This window comes from Amblyomma maculatum, chromosome 7 (genome assembly GCF_055883805.1).
Source record: "Amblyomma maculatum isolate TAMU_Amacu chromosome 7, ASM5588380v1, whole genome shotgun sequence".
Lineage (NCBI taxonomy): Eukaryota > Metazoa > Arthropoda > Arachnida > Ixodida > Ixodidae > Amblyomma > Amblyomma maculatum.
The window spans coordinates 52,277,503-52,298,560 of record NC_139350.1 but is presented as its reverse complement, the minus strand read 5'-3'; the positions used below and the strand labels follow the sequence as shown (position 1 = coordinate 52,298,560).

Here is a 21,058-nt window from a genome sequence, read left to right as displayed (position 1 = left end):
CTCTACTTTCGGTTGCGTGTCGTCACATCCTCCACATCACATTAATTCACTTCTTGTTTATCCATTTTAGTCTTTGGTACTTCCAAATTACGCGCCAATCCCTTCCTATGCCCTTTTTCAGCTGTACTTCCGGTTGCGTAACGTCACATCCTTGATGTCACCATAATAGAATGACTTAATTATGGTACTTTCCAATTGCGCGCCAATCGCAGTATCTGTCCCTCGCGGAATCCCGCCATCATCCTCACGGTAGACAAGCGGAATTTGAAGAGCGTTTGGGCGTGGCACAGCGGTAAAGCGCTTGGCTAGAAATCCAAGGGATGGAGGTTCGATTCCCGGTGGAGACTAATTCCTAGGCAACGCCAGCAGAGCTTGGCAAGGGGGCTGCGCAGCAGGCCTTGGCTGTGGCGTCACGCGCATGCGCAGAACTAGGCTATGTGGAGCCACGCGAAGCTGCGGTCTGACACCATCTCACAAATGCTGCGCTGCTTGGTTTTACACGGACAAAGGAACTGGACAAACGCTGAGATTAAGCACAATCTACCAACTGAAGTTTTATTTGTTAGAAAAGGAAAAAGGAAACACAAGCACACGACGTAATCTGAGGATCGTGAATACATATAAGTCATAACAGTGCACTGTAACAGCAAGAACAAGTAAGGAATGAAACCATGAAAATGTGAAAAATAAACACCTTATCTAAGCCCGGGATGAAATCACACTCACCTCCCCACCCCTCCCGCGCATCTAACAGACACGCGCGGGTGACCTCATGCAAGTCTTTTGTCTCTTCTCAAAATATCTATTTCCCGGCGGGAAAGAGCTACGGAAGGAGCGCTAACGTAATCGGCTTCTTTGCCAGAAACCATCCGAAAGGCCTCAATTACCTCACGCTTTTTCTTTTCTGTTGCCCGCGCCAAAATAACCGTGTTCTGGAAATATGGGCTGCACTCGTGTTTCAGGCAATGGTTCGCCAAGTTTTCTGCACCCTGCAGGGAACGACATTTCCTGCTGTGCTCCAAAAGCCTTTCATTCAGGCATCGCCCCACGTAGCACTTGCCGCAAGAGAGGGGAATTTTGTAAACCACCCCCTTAGAGCATGGAACAAAAGGCGAAACATGCTTGACGCCGCACGCACTTTTCTAATCTGCAGATTCTTCCTGGTTAACTTTTTTGCAGATCCCTTTAAACTTTAAAGGAGGTGAAAAAACAACCTTCACATCAAACCTCTGCCCAATCTTCTTCAGTCGGTGCGAAATGCCGTGCACATATATAAGGAAGGACCGCGAAAGGCTTGTTTCCATCACTTTGCTTCGGAGGCGAAAGCTCTTGGTGTATTCTTAAGTTCCTTAGGCAAGTTTCAGCAACGCCAGTTAGAATCCTTAAAGGGTATCCAGAAGACCCAAGCCGGCCCATTTGGATAAGCAAGCTATCTTCCATTTTATGGTCACATGACTTAGTGAGGGCCTGCTTCCCGCAGGACAGCGCGATGCCTCTTTTTACAAGCTTGGTGTGCCCGGATGCAAAGGAAGTATGCCCTTATCTCCTCTCGTTTTATAAAACCAACACGTGTGGTCGCTTGAGAACACCAGACTGATATCCAGAAATTGTAGTTGGGAATCTGAGGGGCATTCTGACGTGAATTGGAGCCCATGATGTGCACGTGGGAATAGTGATAAGATATCTTCAGTTCTGGTCTCCGAGCACAAATCATATGGCAGGCAAATGAGGAAATCGTCGACATACCTAAATGATCCTGTAACACCCAACTCAGCTTCGGATGCCACTTGCGGTTGCCTCTGGCGAAGTACAAATCACTCAATATGGGCGCAATTAGCCTATGCAAATTCCATCCTTTTGGGAGAGAACCATACCCTCAAACTCGACAAAAAGTGACTGAAGGTAGGCTTTCAGGCTTTCAAGAAGGTAGGCATCCTGGTTTCAAAGTTAACTAGGAAGAATCTGCAGATGAGAAAAGTGCGTGCGGCGTCAAGAATGTTTCGCCTTTTGTTCCATGCTCTAAGGGGGTGGTTTACAAAATTCCCCTCTCTTGCGGCAAGTGCTACGTGGGGCAAACTGGGCGATGCCTGAATGAAAGGCTTTTGGAGCACAGCAAGAAATTTCGTTCCCTGCAGGGTGCAGAAAGCTTGGCGAACCATTGCCTGAAACACGAGTGCAGCCCATATTTCCAGAACACGGTTATTTTGGCGCGGGCAACAGAAAAGAAAAAGCGTGAGGTAATTGAGGCCTTTCGGATGGTTTCTGGCAAAGAAGGCGATTACGTTAGCGCTCCTTCCGTAGCTCTTTCCCGCCGGGAAATAGATATTTTGAGAAGAGACAAAAGACTTGCTTGAGGTCACCCGCGCGTGTCTGTTAGATGCGCGGGGGGGGGGGGGGGGGTTGAGTGCGATTTCATCCCGGTCTTAGATAAGGTGTTTTTCACATTTTGATGGTTTCATTCCTTAGTTGTTCTTGCTGTTACAGTGCACTGTTATGATATATGTGTATTCACGATCCTCAGACTACGTCGCGTGCTTGTGTTTCCTTTCTCCTTTTCTAAGAAATAAAACTTCAGTTGGTAGATTGCGCTTAACCTCAGCGTTTGTCCAGTTCCCTTTTCCGTGTAAAACTAAGCAGCGCAGCATCTGTGAGATGTTCCAACTAGCTTAATCTCAAGCACTTCTTAAGTCTGACACCAGTAGTGAAGCTTCCGCTTCAAAAAAAAAAATAAGCTTTACCAGCCGAAAATAATTCAATTTGACTAGCACGCGCATATAACACCAAGTCAAGGGGTACCGCTTCGTTCAAAAGTTTTGGCTGCTTCTTTATTGTCACAAGGTATGCTCTCGCATCAAAGTATGCTTGTTTGGGATTTCCTTTTAGTTTTGAATCAAGAGCGACGGGCTTTTGTGGACAGTGCTCGGACACTTGCGTGCGATCGACGCGAACTCGTTGAACGTTCGTACTTTGTAAATAATGTACAAAGCTCCCCTTGTCCTTTCTTCCTATTGCTCCCCTCGCTATCCTCTCCCTATCCCCTTTTCTTTCCCGCCAGTCGCCGCTCAAGTGCTTCAGTTTTTTAGCAGTTGCCGCGGCTGGCAATACTCTTTTCCTTCTTTTTGATTATTTAAGAAAAATAACCACTACCACCACCACCATTTTCAGCAATCAGCAACACAATGCGAACCCTTTCGCCGCGCACACGGCGGTAGGAAACGTTGGACATGCGCAAGCGGGAGCGTTTTTTGCTAAATATGCTAACTCATAACATAATAAGTATGCTTCTGATATATATGATATGCTTAAATAATTCAGCTGGGGCCATCGATTTCGGCCTCCTCGACAATCTCTACACTTCGTCTCACAAGATATTTGCAGCACTGAGAAAGGCAAAGCAGCCCTTGCAATTGTGTTCCTAAGTGCATCTCGGCCCTGCGCACTATAATAGAGAATTGTGCTTCTACTGTCACCCCCACTCTACAACTGCCTATTGTAGAGCGCGTGATCCTGATTGGACCGGGGTGCCTCTGCCTTTCGCAGTGCTGCAAAACACCTTGTGAAACCAAGTATAGAGGAAGCCCAAAACAAGTCCGACGATCACTAAGGTCGCATATTGTAGGGAAGGCTTGTCAAAGAAAAATATGCCAGTAAAATATTTTTGAAGGGAGAAAAGCTCTCAATGACCACCATCCACGGCATGCATGCAAGAGCGCAGCCGACACCGCGAATAGCAGATGGCATGGAAATGAAATCTCGTTGTGACGTGACGGCTAATGGTTGCCAGACCAGAAAGTTGTTTCTGACCATTAATAATAAAAATTCATTTTAAAATTATCTACTACACCGAATGAGTTCGAATTTCGAGGATTTGCAATTTAATGTATGTTGAGTGAAACGCAATAAATTTAGCTCAAAATTTGCTGTCATGGCCCCTTGGCAGGTTGGTATTATGACAGTACTGCTTTTTTAACACTGATTCTGCTTAGCCATTTCTGTGGAAGGAAAGAAACCTCCTCTCTTCCGCGGATTCCCCGTGCTGTTGCGGAAGCGGTCGTTTGCTTCTCGTGTGAGGCAGCGAAATGAGCAGCGAGATGCCTGCTTTCAGAGAGTGTCCGGTCCTTTTTTTGCCTTGTGAAAATCACACATACACCATGTGTGTGTTGCTAAACAAGATTAAAAGGAAGTAATCAAAGCCACTACTCGTACTAGGCCGGAAAGATGTTCCAATCGGCGGGGTAGTGCTCTAGAAGGCTGTAACCAGAACATTGGTAGCCGGGGCGCGCCTCAGCCTGCAAGCCCGAGAGCTTTGGCAGACGGGGCTTCGTTTGAAGACTGACTCGGCACAAGAGCAGTAAGCCACACTGCATGGGAGGTGACAGCTAAAGCACAAAGCAAGCAAATGTGTGCAGGGCTTTGATCCCTGTGGCAAAGCGCAGACACGCTAAACTCCCTCCACAGCAGGGCAGCGCGCGGCGGGCAGACCACGCATGGGCCGGACTCAAGCGGTGGCTGTGGCTGGTCTTATGGATCTCTCTGAGGTGCCGGGTGCACATGAGGGCACGTTGCAGCATTGCTCTCGGAAGGATATACAGGCGTGCAAAGCTGTTCGTTTTTTCCTGCTGGGTCTTCCTTAGCCCAGTCTCAAAAAAAAAAAAAAAAAAAAAAAAAAAAAGCTTACATCAGGAACGGCTGTGCAAGCTCTTCAGTTTGTTTGATGTGCAGAGTTCGATCGGACTACTCAAGATGTTGACGCTTATGTTGAAAACAGCTTTGGTGCGCTGTTGCACATTCTTCATGCTCAAGGACGCGTCCCTGTACAATGTGCGCGAAGAAATTTCCAGTGCAGCTGCATCCTCTATTTTCCGGAAATGCGCGGTCCAAATGAGAAGTGTGTATGACGTCATGCAGGATCGAGGCGAGTTTCATACTTTCGCGGCTCCTGTCTTCACAGTGCAGGCAATCGGGTTTCCGGCTTTTGCATATGTAGGTACTGTCCGAAGTGAAGCAGATACGGTGTGAACTATATGTGCTCTAATATATTCTAAAGCACTATATGTGAACATAGGCCAACTGATGCAGAGTGCCCATTTGGGCTAGTTGGCGCATGTGTTGCTTTTCCGTTCACGTTCCAAGCGCTGCTTTCCTTTCATACGCGAACCTAGATTTAAGCACACTCTCCAAGAAACATAATTAAGCCTTACGCACAAAATGCTGGCCTCTTCACGTTGTACTGCTCTTGTTAGGCACTTTCTCGTTCTGCTTTCATATATCCTTAGGCAGCACTGCAGCGGCGTTCGTGAAAATTACAAGTGCAACGTACGGGTACTTGTTTCACTTCGCGTTTTCTGTTTGTTCCTGGAGGAACCGATCGGAGCACATCGTTGGTGGTACCTGCGGTGCCGTGACCGATACCAAGCTTTTAGATGGCGTCTCAGCAGCTGTCGGAACAGGTACAAGATGGTTCTTGCCAGCGATTTGCTACATGAAAACGCAGCCGCCATAATTTTTTATATAAATATTAATTAGCTTTGAGAAGTTCGGATTGCTAAGCATAAATAAATGATCCACACGGCTTGACACTGCCGAAAGCGTACGCAGAGAGTTAGTGCTTACTTCGACTTAATAACATTGCCATAGATAGAAAATAATGAAAAATAACTAGAATATTAACTGCTGGACATGAGGGCAGACGAAAGGGGGGCAACGGCGAGGGAGGGCCAAGAATGCTTTTTTTTTTTTTTAATGAGGGTGACAAAGGGCCACCAATTTAAAAGTGAGGAAGAAGGAGGAAAGGCCAGAATGGGGGCATTTTCCCACCTCTGTACAGAAGAGATGCAGCAGTGGAGGGCTCCCCTTTCCACTCGCTGGGCTGCATTTTGTGCTTGTCACTAGCACGGTGGAAGCCACTACTAACATTGGAAACCACAGCGGAACCGGTTTTTCTGCACAAAATGCAGTCCAGCGAGTACTATGGCGGCACCCAAGGAATACTTGGGGAGCACCATATAGGGCAGAAAAAGTTACAGGGGTGCACTCGTCTCCTTAAGGTGGGTTCAGCAGAAAGGACCGGAGCGCGGACGATCCGCGCGCGTCAGCACGGATCTGGTGCCACGTGACCACGCGTCCACGTGTCTATCCGGCCGTCGAGCATTCGCACGAAGCCAGCGGACCATCCGCGTGTACCCTCCTCCCTCGCTGTTCGCGCGCTGCCGAAAACGACGAAAAGGACGAGGAAACGAAAAAGCGTTCATTTATGGCAAGCATCTTCAATATTCCATATCGGTGGGCAGCTCTCTACGAGCGCTAAAAACGTGACTGTCGCTTCATCACTGAGCGTTTTTCGCTACTTCACCCATAATCAGCACTAGAAATCGAGTAAAGCTACAACTCTGGCACACCCACAAGCAGACACAAAAAACGATGCACTGCTGCGAACACAGCGAACGACGCAACCGACGACGCAGCGCATGCACAACAAACAATACCCCGCTCGAACTGAATAGACGAAAAGCGCGGGCGTAGCAACGATAAAGTAAAAAGAGCAAAAACAATCTCAGTCCGCGCGGGCTGAAAAGGTTGGTTGGTTTGTGGGGTTTAACGTCCCAAAGCAACTCACCTTCGCTCACCGACGTCACAGCTCTCACCTTCGCTCAGAGCTGTGACGTCGGCGTCACGTGGGGCGTGGGTCGCGCTGACGCGCGCGGACGTCCGCGCTCCAGTCCGCCCGTCTGAACCCACCTTTACGTGCGCAAATGCGAAAGCACCGAGTTCCATGCCTAGTTTTTGTTATGAGCTCGTTGTTGCGTTTATTTGCTTAACGCCATTGCTTTATCGTTGATTGGCAATCACTATCATTAACTGTCAATCCTATGGATAACTAGATATCTAGATATCAGATGATGCATATGATAACCCTTAGTGTTGGACTAAATTCCCACTGTTACTTTCAGTCTTACCTACCCTATCTCATTATCATATCAACAACCACTATAACTATTACCATCTTATCAGTACTCCAATCTGATGGTGATGATTAGCATCAATGTTGACGTAAATTTCCACTGAGTTACATTGTCTTATCATCTCACCATCACTACATTAGTATCTATTCTGTGCACGTTGCAATGAATTATCAATATCATTGCTGATCCTGCTGTCTGTGCAGGCGAAAAAAATACTCACTTCTTACTGGATTATGGAACCGGAAATCATGTCCAGTTGGAATGTTGCAGTTTCCAGCTGGAACATTGACACCTGCAGTCAAGCTCCAGCTGGAAAATTTCCTGCTGGAATAAATCAGCTGAAATCTTATCTCCTTCCAGCTAGAAACATAGTTTTCCAGCGGAAATGGGTACGCTGAAGAAAGTTTACCAAGTGTGTTTTCATGGGTGTGGTTATCACTAGGATTCATAATCTCCCCGACCTCGAGCCATCTGATTGGTGGAAACGACAGATGGAAGTGGTAGCGACATCTGGACACTTTCGATAATGACACAAACCCAGAATAGACTCAATTATCTTTATCTCATGTACAGATCTCCTGCCCACACACCCTGCTCATGCCAACCATGAACTAAGAAGTGTGTTCGGATTATTCCATGTTTACTTATACAGGCTGTGCGCTCGACCACCTTTGATTTCTTTGTAAAAAATCCAGATCTATTGTTACAATGACGAACATTATCCAAGCTTACTTTTGACGAATTTTTTTCGGCCGTGGCCGCCATCTAAGTTAACAAGCAGTAGCAAAACCTAGTCACACAAAAAAAAATTGTAATAAATTTTATGCACTACACTATTCCTTTCGTAGATATAAAACATTGCACTTTTATATGCACCAAATTATTACCTCTACTTTGTTTTGGTTAAATATAAGCCATAGAAGGTGCAAAAAGATGAAATTTTGAAATTAATCAATCTTTATGTTTTCATAGTAGTCAATTCAGCTCTTTCTTCAAAATCAAACAGCATAAGTCTGCAAAAAAAGTTCTTGAGAAAATTAGCTTTCAGAGACATATTCCGCTGTCTTATGTGCAATGAAGTTGTCTTAGTAAAAATTACACTAACTTGCACAGTACCGTTCAGCATCATTTATCTCTGAAAGTTTTTTTCAGAGTTCTTTTTATTTTAAGCGAGAAAATAACTTTTCATTTTGAGTCTGCATGCAACCATGGCGTTGCTCCGTGCTTGCTCTTCACTGCATCCATCTCGGGTCTTTGAGACACCCACCACTTTGAAAGAACATGGTGTCTGCTCTGTTCCATGTGTACTTCCGAAGCAATGCCTCTTCTTTTGCCAAAATCCAAGTGAGATTGAAGAAACGATGGTTGTCAAAGCAGGCAGAAGAGATGGTGTGCAATGTGTATGCTGGCGTACGGTGTAGTCAGCCTTAGCTTTTCATCTCATCTATAAGCCAGTCAGCGAGCTCACTGGATAAAGCAAGCATGCCGTCTCTTGTGTGTTCTGATATCTCTAAAGAGCAGTAGGCTGAAGTCATCTGGGCTTGCGTTAAAACGGGAAGACATGGTTTCAATGGTAACCTTCGCTCTCGCTTCGATGTGGCATAAAGTGCTTCAGTATTACATGAAGAATGAAATGACAACTGCAGCAAAGCTAAGGAACAACATAATAAACGACCCCAACATGAAAAACAGCAGAAGCAAGGGTGCTTCTTACCACTTATTTTGGGAGATGTCCCTGCATGGCCAATATAAAAGTGCAAGGACGGAAGAGGTTATTATTTAACTGCAGAATCGCACAACTGTAATGGAATAGTGCAGTGCAGTGTCGAGAGCAGGTCGAATGAACAGAAGTGTCCATACAGTGCAGAGGATCATAAACAATATTGCGTTTGCATTCCAGAAGCACAAGTGGAACCCTTTACTTGTGGAGAGAGAAGACATTCCTGTGTGGCGACGAAAGTACCTCTGGAATTTGGACTATTCAGGAAATGCGAAAGCAGTAGAAGCAAGGATGCTTTTTATCACGTATATGGAACCCAACCTCAAGTTTGGCTGCACGACTGCAGCGCGCGCTCCTCCGCAAGCAGCAAAATTTTGAAGCGTTGGTTGGGCGCGGCGCTGATGCGGCGCTTGACCGAACGTGTTGTGGCAGCTTTGTGTGCTGCTCGCGTTACCTCTCTTTGTGAGTGCTTGCGCCGCCCCGCCGTCGTGGCTTCGCAGGCACGCAAACAGGTGTCACAGCTGAGTTTAAAACATGGCTGGAGTGGTTCCGCGACGCTCGAAATGTGGGGAAGTGTATTGTTGTGTTGCTGGCTGACGCAACAGCTCGACTGTAGACTTTCGTGTCTTTGCGGCTTCTGCATGTGGAAGCAGCTTGCGTTCTTTGTCGCTCGCATTGTTGAAAGCTGCTTGCACGTGCGCGCGTTCTGACCGCAGTCTACTCGCTTTGCGTGCGCTTGCATTTCCGTGGTGAAAGAAAGCTGTCTTGCGCGTGCGTGCGCGCTCCTGCTTCTACTTTTCAAACTCGCACTTGGACGAAGTGGTGTTTAAAGCGAGTGTGCAGCAATGCACACGCATCGATAGGGTTTTCAGAAAATAGCCGACAATGGTGGCTATTTTCGCAGCGCAAACTTCAAAAAGGGAGAGCTGTTAGTCAGCCATGTGCATTCTGTTGAGCAAATTGTAGATGTTATCGTGAAGGCGAAGTGTGTGACGCAGGTCAGCGACCACATTGTGTACGACATGGGATTTGAGGCAAGTATTTCATTTTTATTATACCCATTTCGTTAAGGCCCAGTGCTCTCTAAAGAGGGCTTCGGATTTTTGCCACTGGATTTGCCCCATTTTTGTGCCTGGCTTCTGCAGGACTCATCTTCGTGGGAGTTTATGAAACAGCACACAGCAGCAACATGCTTGCAGCGCCCCTGAATTCCTGCCTGGCAGGTACACTTAGCACGGGAAATCGCAAGCTGGCGCTTCTCAGGGCATGTCCATGCTAGCTGCAAAGAAACATGTCACATAAGAGACGGGCCGTTTGGTTCATTTCGAACCCACAACATAAGGAGCAAAACTAACAAGAGAACAAGGATATGTTGCCTCGCAACTCATGCTCAGACGCAAATTGTTTCTTCTTTAGAAAGCAGATACTGAAGCTCCAAGGCAGGATATATAAAATGACCTGTAAGCAAGGATACAATTGAGTGAACATGTTCGTTTAGTTTTGTAGTGTTTAACGTACACCTCAATGCGACAAGGCTACGAGGGGCGCTGTATTAGAGACCTGTAAAAATATCACCCCCCCCCCCTCCCTTCCGTGGTTATTTAACGGGAACGTATATTTCTAAAGACCTCCTTGCAGTTCCCCTACAGCGAGCGGCGGCCGGGATCAAACCCGCGTCGCCATGATCAACAGTCCCTAACGCGTGAGCCACTGCAGCGGGGCGAGTGATTGAATAAAACAGTTATATACCAATATAAAAGCTATAGGAACAATGAATAACCACGCAGCAAAAATTTGTTTTTCTAGATATTGTCCAGAACTGTCTCATTTACTCTGTGGAATTGAAATTACTCGATCAATTGCGGGACCAGTTATTAGGAGCTGAATGCGATTCACGAAAATTGAAGCGCGAATATATTTCGTTTGCAGCAGAAGGGTTGATGTTTCTTTGTATACATGTGAATGCACATTCTATTCAGGTGGAAGCAACATATAAAATGTTCTGAGTATGCAATTGCACGACAATCGGCATCCAAATTAATATATCTGCATATACCGAAAAGCGCACCAAGATACGAATGAACCCACGTATCTTTAAGTTCATAGGCACCAACTAGATTACATCTGCAAGCTCTTCGGAAATTAAAACAAACAGCGCATCGAATGGTTGCATGCGCCTTACAATCTGGGCCTTAATGAAATGGGTATAATAAAAATTAAATACTTGCCTCAAATCCCACGTCGTACGCGATGTGGTCGCTGCCCTAGGACACACACTTAGCCTTCACGATAACAGTTTATCTTCTATAATCTGCTCAACAGAATACACATGGCTGATAACAGCTCCCTTTTTGACATTTGTGCTGTAAATAGCCACCGCTGTCGGCTATTTTCTTAAACCACATCGAAGCGTGTACATTGCTGCACACTCGCTTCAAACACCACTTCGTCCAAGCGCGAGTTTGAAAAATAGAAGCAGAAGCGCGCACGCAAGACAGCTTTCTTTCAGCACGGAAATGCAAGCGCGCCAAAGCAAGTAGACTGCGGTCAGGGCGCGCGCGCGCGCAAGCAGCTTTCAACGCGGGCGACAAAGAACGCGAGCGTGCGCAAAGCGAGTTGCTCCCGCGTGCAGAGACTGCAAAGACAAGAAAGTCTACAGGCAAGCTATTCAGTCTGCCCGGCCGATTACATGGCGTTGGCCGGAGAGGGCGCTGTTCACTGGCGCCCGCAGCGCCACCCTACGATGCTTGGGTCCCCTATTTTGGTAGATGCCACTGGATGCATATGAGAATGACAGGATGGAACAGGAAAGTATTATTGTGTAACTGCAGACTTGCAAGACAACTCTAATGGAATAGTGCAGTGCAGTGTCTAGAGCAGGTCGAATGAATCTAGAGGCAGGCATGAAACAGACGAACTGATGCGGTCATATGTATGTTGAGTGTCTTGCACAGCTGGATTTGTCGTTCTTATGTGATCGCGATGAAAACAGTTCAAATGCATCGTCCCAAGTATGTGCGATCACTTTCAATTTAGAGGGACGGGTCTACTTCGGCACCTGATACATCTCGTTGCTTGGGCACCTGGATGGGAGCTGCAGGTGTAGACCTACGCTTTTTAACCACTGTCAGTCTTAATTACAAGAGCGCGTCAGAACCACTTGGTGCTCATTGTTTTTTATTCATCACCTCGTCAGTGACGATGGCAACAAAGCCTGCCTGAGCCTTAGTTAAAGAAAAAAAAAACTTAGATTCCAACAAGTAAGCTGTTAAAAGAGCTCTTCTCTGGCCGCAGAAACAAAAATGAAGCTGCAATGAAAACTTACTCCTGGACAGCTTTTTTGGTCATGCAGTGGCGGGGCTTTTGTCCTGGTTTTATTGCACCAAGTAGTTCTGGCTTATCTGGACTCAATTACGGTTTCAGTTCTGCCTTTACTTAAAATACTTTTCGAGCTGCCAATGACGACGAAATGTTTCTTTACACCACTTAAGGCCCAAGCAAATGTAAATTTGCAGTTAATGAATATCCCACACTATGTACATTGTTGAAGCAAGCGCATTGTGAAAGTGTACAGAAACCTGCAGGTAGATGCAGCAGAAGCAGCCAGAATACACTTCACAAGGTTCCTGCCAGATGGCGCACGCACTTGCACGACAGTGTACCAACTTTAAAATGCACTATCTTAACGCTTAATGGCTTGTAGTATAGTACAATCTTGTTATAATAATAATGTGAATGTTTCTGCAATATTTCAGAGCATGATCTGTGAAATTTCTGAAGGGACTATATTCTGTGTAGTGGGCTGATGCGTTTCAGCTGAGTAGCTTTAGCAGGCGAAAATTCATGGAGGCCAGCCGACAAACTGCGCATACAATTTTTGCAGTTGCTTCGCCCCCATAGCTTTGCTCTCACTGCCAAGAAAAGGTGTAGAGTGTAACTGGGTACAGCTGGCACAACAGTGGGTTAAATGGCAGGATATGAGATGCCTTTGAACTGCAGTGGGTGCAGTCCAGCTGACGATGGTGAACTTGTGTGTTGATAGTAAAAACTAGTTATGAAGGTGGGGTTGCCTTATCTCAAGTTAAATAGTAACTGGGTGGTCTGCAAAGTTGAGCCTACTGCTCCCTCCACATATCCAAATAAAAAAAAATCAGATCTGTGCAGATTAGAACTGCTGAATTTTATCAATGCTGTGCCACAGCTGAGAAGCGGCTGTCATCACTACAGTGTGCCTCATGCTTGTCATCCAGCTGGTACATGCAAGTGCCACTTTGCAAGCAGCTGTGGTGAGCCCTATGATTGGACCGCAGAAAAAAGACAGTCAAAAGGGCTAAATGAACATTTATTCCAACGAGTGACTAGACAAAAATTGCACTGAGTGCCAAGTTGTCCGACTTGGATGCCAGCAAGTTTAAAGAAAACAGAAAAACACACTTTACAATGAAAAGAGCCTCTCAAGGCTGCATCCAGTTACTCTTTGGAGACGTCCTTTTGCTTAAACTTTTCTAGGTATTCGATAGTGGCCTTCACCAGGCAGTTGTGGTAAATCACAATATTGGCATAAGCATCCTCAATGGAGGGCCTGCAAAGGTAAGTACACTGCATGTTGGCCACCCATCTCCAGGTCAAAATGCAAGGTAAACACAAATTTCACAACACAAATCTAGTCTGTAAAAAGAAATAGCTGCAGCAATTGTTCACAGAAGGGACAACATGAAATTAGTAAGCAAATGCAACCATATGAAGAAGCCAATTTGCAGTCTCTCTACTTGTTTCAGTACCAAACTCAGAGCATACATAACAGTAAAAAATCTTTCACACTCAAAAAACAGTGACACTACTAATAGCAATTAATCCTTTTGGCCATGGATATTTTTTGTCCAGATTTTTTTTCCTGGTCGCTATTTTTATCTATACGGTCCCCTAACCACGTAGTAAAAACTTACTGAATGCAGTGCAAGTATTTCAGGATTAAGAAACATGGCACCAAAATCGGACATCAGGGCTTAGTGGGTGTAAATGTGAAAGCAGCCGTTGTGGTTACCGCGAGTCATAACGAAAAGGTGAATGAAATTATGTTTACAATGTCGGAGGCTCAATGCTTTTTTATTTACTTTTGCATTCTGTAGTTTGTTTTTTCGACCAAACCTCAGTTCTGCGCAGGCTACAAAGAATTCTGTTTCATCCATAACCCAATGCAGCGTTGCCATCTGTTGGCCAAAAAGGCAACAACGGATTTGTGAGCATGCTGTCAAGTAGCAAAGCATGCTGTATTATTCCCAGCATCAAGGGCACGCACAGGTGCTGCATGGGCAGTCGTGCACTATCTGCAATCCACACGCCACATTAGCTTCCCGGTGCCCTCTAGTGGTGTCCGCAGGAAGAAGAGCGGTAAAAATGCCAATAAAAGGTCAAATTCAAGGTTGAATTTATTTGCACTCTTATTTTCTCCGGTTGCTGCTCACTAATAATGCCACTGATAATGCATGGCTCGATTCCAACATTCGTGTTCTGCGAAAGCAAATTCAATTTTTCATTTCGTAGTACAGCAACTTATAATAATTGATGACAGCAGGCGAACAGACAGATAAGCATAGAAATATCTGTGCCAAACGCAACAGAAGAACCTTTAGAAATATTCCCTGGCATCACTCAATGGACTCGTGACAACCATTGACCCCCGATATCAAAATTGCACATGTCCAAAAAATGGCTGGAGGTCATTGAATCATATTCAAAAGCTGAATGCAAGCTTATAAAGGTATATAGCAAGAGATTTAAAAATATCAGCGTAAAAAAAATGACTGACGAGATGTCAATTTATCAATTTGCTGTACTATTGCTTCTTTAGTCATGGTTTACTCTGTCGCATCTTCTTCTTTCTCACACCAGATAGATTGGAACAAATGCAACAATAGTAATACCGATAGGAACAAGGATTCTGAAAGAACTGTCACAGTAATTATAAGTAGTTCTCAACTGTTCCAGATGCGCTAGTGAAACATTTGTGTTGCAGCATAATTGACACCACAAGGGCCGAAAGGGTTAAGATAAAATGTAAACTACTGGATAAAATACTCGAGAGTAACACGAAAAGTCAATAACAACTAGGCCAGAAAAAGATTGATATTTCACAAAACAGACTACAAAACATTTCAGCACAAGCAAAACAAATTTTTATCACAAATTGGTCCAACCTGATGGGCTGGGCCAGCAGAGGTTTTTTTCTTAGTCAAACAACAGAGCTATTCAGTACTTGCAAAACAAAAACCTTCATGCCAGATAAGGCTGTGATTATTTTGACAGGATTTGCACATTGCACTTCACCAATTGTTCTCAAGGCTGATCAGTCACATAAAAGCTGATTTCATCAATACACTGAGCTTTATGAATAGAATAGACTATAGAATAGAATATGTAACAATTCACATTTAGTAATTTTGAACGCACATCTTTTTTCTTAGAGGTTTTATTCTACAGTCATGACTGATGAGTACCAACTGCAAGACAAAAAGCACCTAATAATGTGCAAAGAAAGCGAAAAGCTGCGTTTAAAGGGGCGATGATAGGGGCGTTCGAAGTATTGCCGTTTTATACTTCTATGAATATACAGGTCTGTGATTCTACTCGCAAAGTTTCAGTGCCTAGAGCGCAGCGCATATTACAAAAAAAAACGTGATAGAAATCGGAATCGGGAAGCTCCTCCCACCGAGAGCTTGTGTGACGTCACAGAGTATACGCGGCGGGGAGTCGTCTGCAATATCAAAGAACGCGTCTTTCTTTTTTGTTGGCGGTTGACACTGTAATCGTCCCTCATGCAGAAGTGCTTGATGAAGATCTAACTGCACGAAAATGATAGTGAGTAAAGCATGTTTTCTTCAGCATAATTGGCACAGTCACAGTCTGGGCTGCACAGTTATAGGTTCTTTAGCTTATTGGCGCACTGATCTTTCGCATTACACCGGCGACAACGCCAGCACGGCCAATGGTCGCCTCGACAATAATGGACAAATAGATGTAATATTTTTAGATTTCACCAAAGCGTTTGATAAGGTGCCACACGGCAAATTAATATTTAATCTAAGAATGATTGGCATACCTGACATTTTTGTACACTGGATTGTTGCTTACCTCACTAAACGAACGCAGTACATTAAAATTGGCGAATGCAGCTCGGCCATTCTTCCAGTCACGTCAAGGGTGCCCTAAGGTAGTGTTCTGGGTCCCCTGTTATTCCTGATATATATTAATGACATCGTGAATGTTGTGAGTCCAGGTGTTCAAATCAGACTGTTTGCTGATGATTGTATTTTGTATAAAGATGTAACAACTCCACATGATCACATTGTCCTTCAAAATGATTTAAGCAACATATTAAATCGGTGCAGTGAATGGGGGATGTTGATAAACGCTGACAAATCAGTATTCCTCCGTGTTACTCGTAAGAAAGCCCTGCTTGTTTTCTCTTACTCCCTTGGTTCACCACTGCGCAGTACTAACAGCTACAAATACTTGGGCGTTACCTTAACTTCTACTCTGCCCTGGAACGTACATATTAACACTATCTGCTCCTCTGCCTTCCGCAAACTGATTCTTAAGACACAAACTAAAAAATGCACCCTCTTCCGTAAAGTTACTCTCTACATCTCTTTCATTAGACCTAAGTTAGAGTATGCATGCATAGCATGGGATCCTCACACTAAGACAGATATCAAGCACCTTGAGAAAATACAAAGAAAATCAGTTCGGTTTATATTTAATAAATTCGCTAGATTTGACTCACCCTCTCAAACAATGACAGATAATTCTATTCCCACACTTGAATCCCGCAGAAAACAGCTGAGGCTAGAATTCCTTTCTCTCCTGATAAATAACAAGCTTGCAATAAACCAGTCCCCTTATATATCTCCTGCATCAACACGCTATACGAGACATCATCCTGACTCACTGACACCCTATTATGCTCGAACTAACACGTTTATGTTTTCCTTTTTCCCTCGCACAATATCAGATTGGAACACTAATTTACAGATGGCTATGCATTGCGATTAATATTGTATAATTTCTTATTACTTTTTGTAGTTGTTCTTTGCTCTTTTTTGTACACTCAACTATGCCCTCTGCTTGGACCCAAGGGTCTGCAGTATGTAATACATAAATAAATAATAACCGCAGTGTGAGGTTTTCGGCCCCGCGACACCGACCGAACTGATCAGCGGACGATCGTCGGATCTGTCTTGGTCGGATCGTAGGCCGAGCGAGAACTTGACACCTGATATGAATGAATGGCCTGAACAGCCGCACTTGTCTGTAGCTTAACTGTGTTAGAAAAAGGAAAACAAGAAGCTACACTTTATACGTTCCCCCTTGCCATCAGCTATAACCTTGGCCAGAAATTCGGTTCTAGAGTTCCGGCGATTACGAAGGACGCATTCACAAGCTTTAGAGTTTGCATGTGGCCGTTGAGTGTAGTTCTGGCAATAGCGACCCCAAATCGACGACTGCTTACATCACAAAGCGAGTGCACATTGAGCGGGAAGCTTCGATATGTGACCCTGTCCAGCGAGCACAGCCGGCAGCTGTCGGTGTGCAGTTGTAATTTGTGAACAAATAAATGTGCAACCAGTGCGAAAAGAAGTGGATAGTTTTGGTATAGCTAGCTCAGCTTGCATTTTATGCCGTGTGAACGAGCAGCATACATCCAGTCATTGCAAAAATTATGTAAACAAACACGCTGGGGGCACAGTCGTAATCTGCAAATCGGCACATTCCTGCGGGAGTTTAGGGTTCACACAATAAATACTAAATGATGTATGCTCACGTTAAAGAACCCATGAGCCATTTGCTGGATAAGCACTCGAAAAACGCAAGGTGAGGCTCAGGAATCGGTCCCAGTGGCGCGCGCGGCTGCGGGGAAAGCGAGACGGAGACGGCGGCGGAAGGGAGAATCTTGTTTGGTGCGGGCATGCAGTGCAGAGCAATCGAATCGCGTTGGGTTTTGCAATGACGGGAATGAAGCGGTGGTGGCGGCACGTTTTTGTGCGCTGGCTGTGGCCAGACTGAACGCAGAGTTTTGCAAAAATGCTTTACAAGCCAAAAATAATTAAGTCTGACTAACACGCGCGTAAGAGAGGTGCCGCTTCGTTCAATGGTATGCTCTCACGTCAAGGTATGCTTGTTTGAGATTTAATCTTAGTTTTTTTACTTAAAGAGAGATGGCAATAGTTCAACAATCAGGAACATATAACGCAAACCCCTCCCCACTTTTGCGGCACATGTACACGGCCGAAGGAAACGTTGGACAAGTGCCTTTTTATATGCAAGAGCGTTTGTTGCTAAAACAAGCGAACTCTCATAACGTAAGAATAATATGCTTCTGATTGTATGTCTAAATTATACAGCATGAGCCCATCAATTTCGGCCTCCTCGGCAATCTCTAGACGAAGCCCAAAACAAGTCCAAGAATCATTAAAGTCGCATATTATAGTGAAAGCTTCTCAAAGAAAAGAGAATATGTGAATAAAATAGCTTTGCTGAAGAAAAAAAAAACTCGGTGACCACCAACCACAATGTGTATGCAAGCACTATGCAAGAGTGCAGCGAATAGCAGACGACATGGGGATGAGATCTCTTTGCGACGTCAGCAGCCAATGGTTGCCAGACCTGAAAGCTGATTCCGACATTAATAATAAAAATTATTTTCAAAACTATCTACTGCACGGAATGAGCTCAAATGCAATACCAGTTTATGCTCGGTTGTTAGCTGTCATGACTCCTTTAATGCATCCTCTATGCAGTAAGTAGCCTGCAGCCTCTATGGCTAGCCCACACCTATCAGCAGGAGGCACAGATCCAACCTGTACTGTTGCCACTTGCACTTCATGGCAGGTCGGCTCCTGGTCCACTGGTTTGGTATGAGATTTAATGTCCCACAGCAACTCTGGGTATGAGAAATGCTGTAGTGGAGGGCTCTGGGTAACTCCGACCACCTCAGGATCGTATGTGCACCAACATCATACAGTAGATGGGCGCTTAGTTTCAACGCCATATCTGGGTTTTTGCTCGGGTCCATTCACACACCTCTCATATTTTCGCTTTGGAACGTTAAACCCCACAAACCAACCAACCTCTCAGATTTCTTATACCAGGCATCTTATGAACCTTTCAAAGACTGAAGCCTGCCCACAAGTCCTTTCCTACATTTCTGCGTTTGCCACGAAAATGAATCTGCCAGTGGCAAGCTCCTTTCTTATTTGTGCCGAAACTGAGCAGTACATGCAGCCCAACACTGCATGATGGCAACTGTGAAAATGTTACCACAAGTGCAAAAGTTCAGATGGCATCTTCATACACTGTCCCTGGCGTTAATGCAGCATAAGCCAGCTTGGCTAGTACACATATTACACGTGACCCCACTGCTTACCACGCTATCGACATCAAATAGAAATGAAAAGCTTGACAGCCCAAGCCAGAGTACAGCTAGCCATTGTGGCCACTGAGGAGGTCAAAGCAAGGGAAGCACCCTTCTCTTGTTCATTGGTTTATGTGAAACTTTTTTTCACAATATGCAGCCCATTTCTCGTAAACAAAGCCAAAGCTCTCAAGCATAATTTAGGATAGTAGTCAAGTCATTCCAGTGGTGGTGAATCAGGAGATACACTAAGACTTATACAATTATTTTCACAGCATATCTACAACTTTCGAAAAGATCTAACTGTGGACTGCCCAGCTAACCACCTAAAGTTCAAGATACAGATTACACATGCAAACACTACAGCTTGCCGTGCCTTGTTCCAGTGCGGTTCAAACTACTCTATTTTTGAAAATCTAAGCCCCCCCAATCTTTCAACTAAACTTTTGGAAGAAAGTTTCCATACAATGTAAGCACCCCTTTTCAAGGTAGCATGTGTACCAAAGGGCACCAAGCATGCTTTCTCACCGTCTTAGAGCCGGAGCTGTACAGTAGCCTTTTTCCTAGACAGCCTTAGCCTAGTCGGGCTCCCGTTTTCACTTTTTTTTGTGTTTTTAAAGCACTCGAAATTAAGAGATTGAGGTGGCCATACCCCAAGGCCCGCGTTGGGCTTCAAAACATCAATAAGAACTCTCATATATTCCTTGGGGATTGGAAACAGCCGCGAACTCAGGACAGTAAAAAACAAACAGCAAAAAATTGTGAGTCTCGCTCCATGCAGGTTCCTTGTCCACAACTGTTCTCTCCGCTTTCTCTGCAAATGCGTCCCCAGTCTGACGTGCCATCGCTTCATCTAAGCACCGCCATCCTGAAGATGACAAGGCATTCATGGCAACTGCCTCAAGCTGGCATGGGCTGCAGGAACACCCGTAACTGAAGGAGCCAGGCACTACATTGCAAGGCGAAGGCCTCTCCCCTACTCCTCCAATTAACCCGGTCCTGTGGTACTACACTCTGATAAGCTAGTTGGTTCATATTAAGCGAACGAGTAAAACTGCGTGAAAAAAACGGGACTGAAGAAGTGGGGAAAAAGTGAAGAAGTGAAGGAGTTGCCAGAAGTGGCACATAAAAGAGGAAACCTTTTAACGTCTTCTGGGACCGCTCGTGTCCTGATTACAATGATATTCGGTTCTTTGCAGGGAGAGCGCAGAGCAAAAGCAAGTGGTGGCGAAGTTTGACAACCATCCAGTTGGGGGCTCACTCCCTCGAACAATGTAACAAAAGCTATGACAGCCTGAAGAGCAATGGCCTTACATTAGGCATAAGCAGCAGCACTCAATGCTTTGCTCAAGTCCTTGGGTTTTCAAGTATGAAAGCCCCAGGATCCCCTCTCTTAATAGTTCTTGCCTTTCAGCAAATTAAGCATAAGGTGCCCAGGTGCCCAGGGAACTGACCGCTTCCTGTGCACTGATGCACCACAAACAATTAAAGCAAGCACAACTCTAGTTTCAAAACCACTGCATGCATACTTAATAACCGACAGTAAACTGCCATGGTTCACTTTCTCTGCTATTCTACTTGTATGCTTGCAATTTGGAGAGAGCCTAGTTATATTTCGCTTAATAGATATGGCTCTAGGAAGGGGTAGGCTACTTTTTGTGCATAAATATACACTTTCTGCTGCACACAGACACGACACACACACAAGCCCACTTATGACACTGCCTTAGTATGAAAGAAGCCATAATGACCCTCACTATACACATTAGGATAGTGTTCATTACATGCAGTGCACACACAGCTGCCTTAAACACATGTGCAGTCACCTGCACGATTTACAATGGGTGAGAAATACCTCAGGCTTTTGTCTCCTTCATCAAGAGGAAAAATGATTACCCCACATGAGTTCAGCATCACCAGGTTTTGTGAAGGCTCCCAGATCACTGCAATGCCCACCGTAAAATA

At 45.0% G+C, this 21,058-nt stretch overlaps 1 protein-coding gene across 2 annotated transcripts in view; it reads right to left on the bottom strand.

The window, feature by feature from the left end:
• Positions 1-13,006: 13,006 nt before the first annotated feature.
• LOC146183187 (uncharacterized) overlaps positions 13,007-21,058 on the bottom strand; it is a 122,415-nt gene continuing 114,363 nt past the window's right edge. Inside the window, exons 7-8 of one of the 2 annotated variants that reach the window (XM_084608699.1) lie at positions 20,949-21,036; positions 13,007-13,264 (exon numbers count right to left, since the gene is read on the bottom strand). In XM_084608699.1, the coding sequence (XP_084464825.1) occupies positions 20,970-21,036 (67 nt within the window). In that variant the 3' untranslated portion in view covers positions 13,007-13,264; positions 20,949-20,969. The remainder of the gene's footprint in view (positions 13,265-20,948; positions 21,037-21,058) is intronic. The other variant, XM_084608698.1, reaches the window with a different exon arrangement.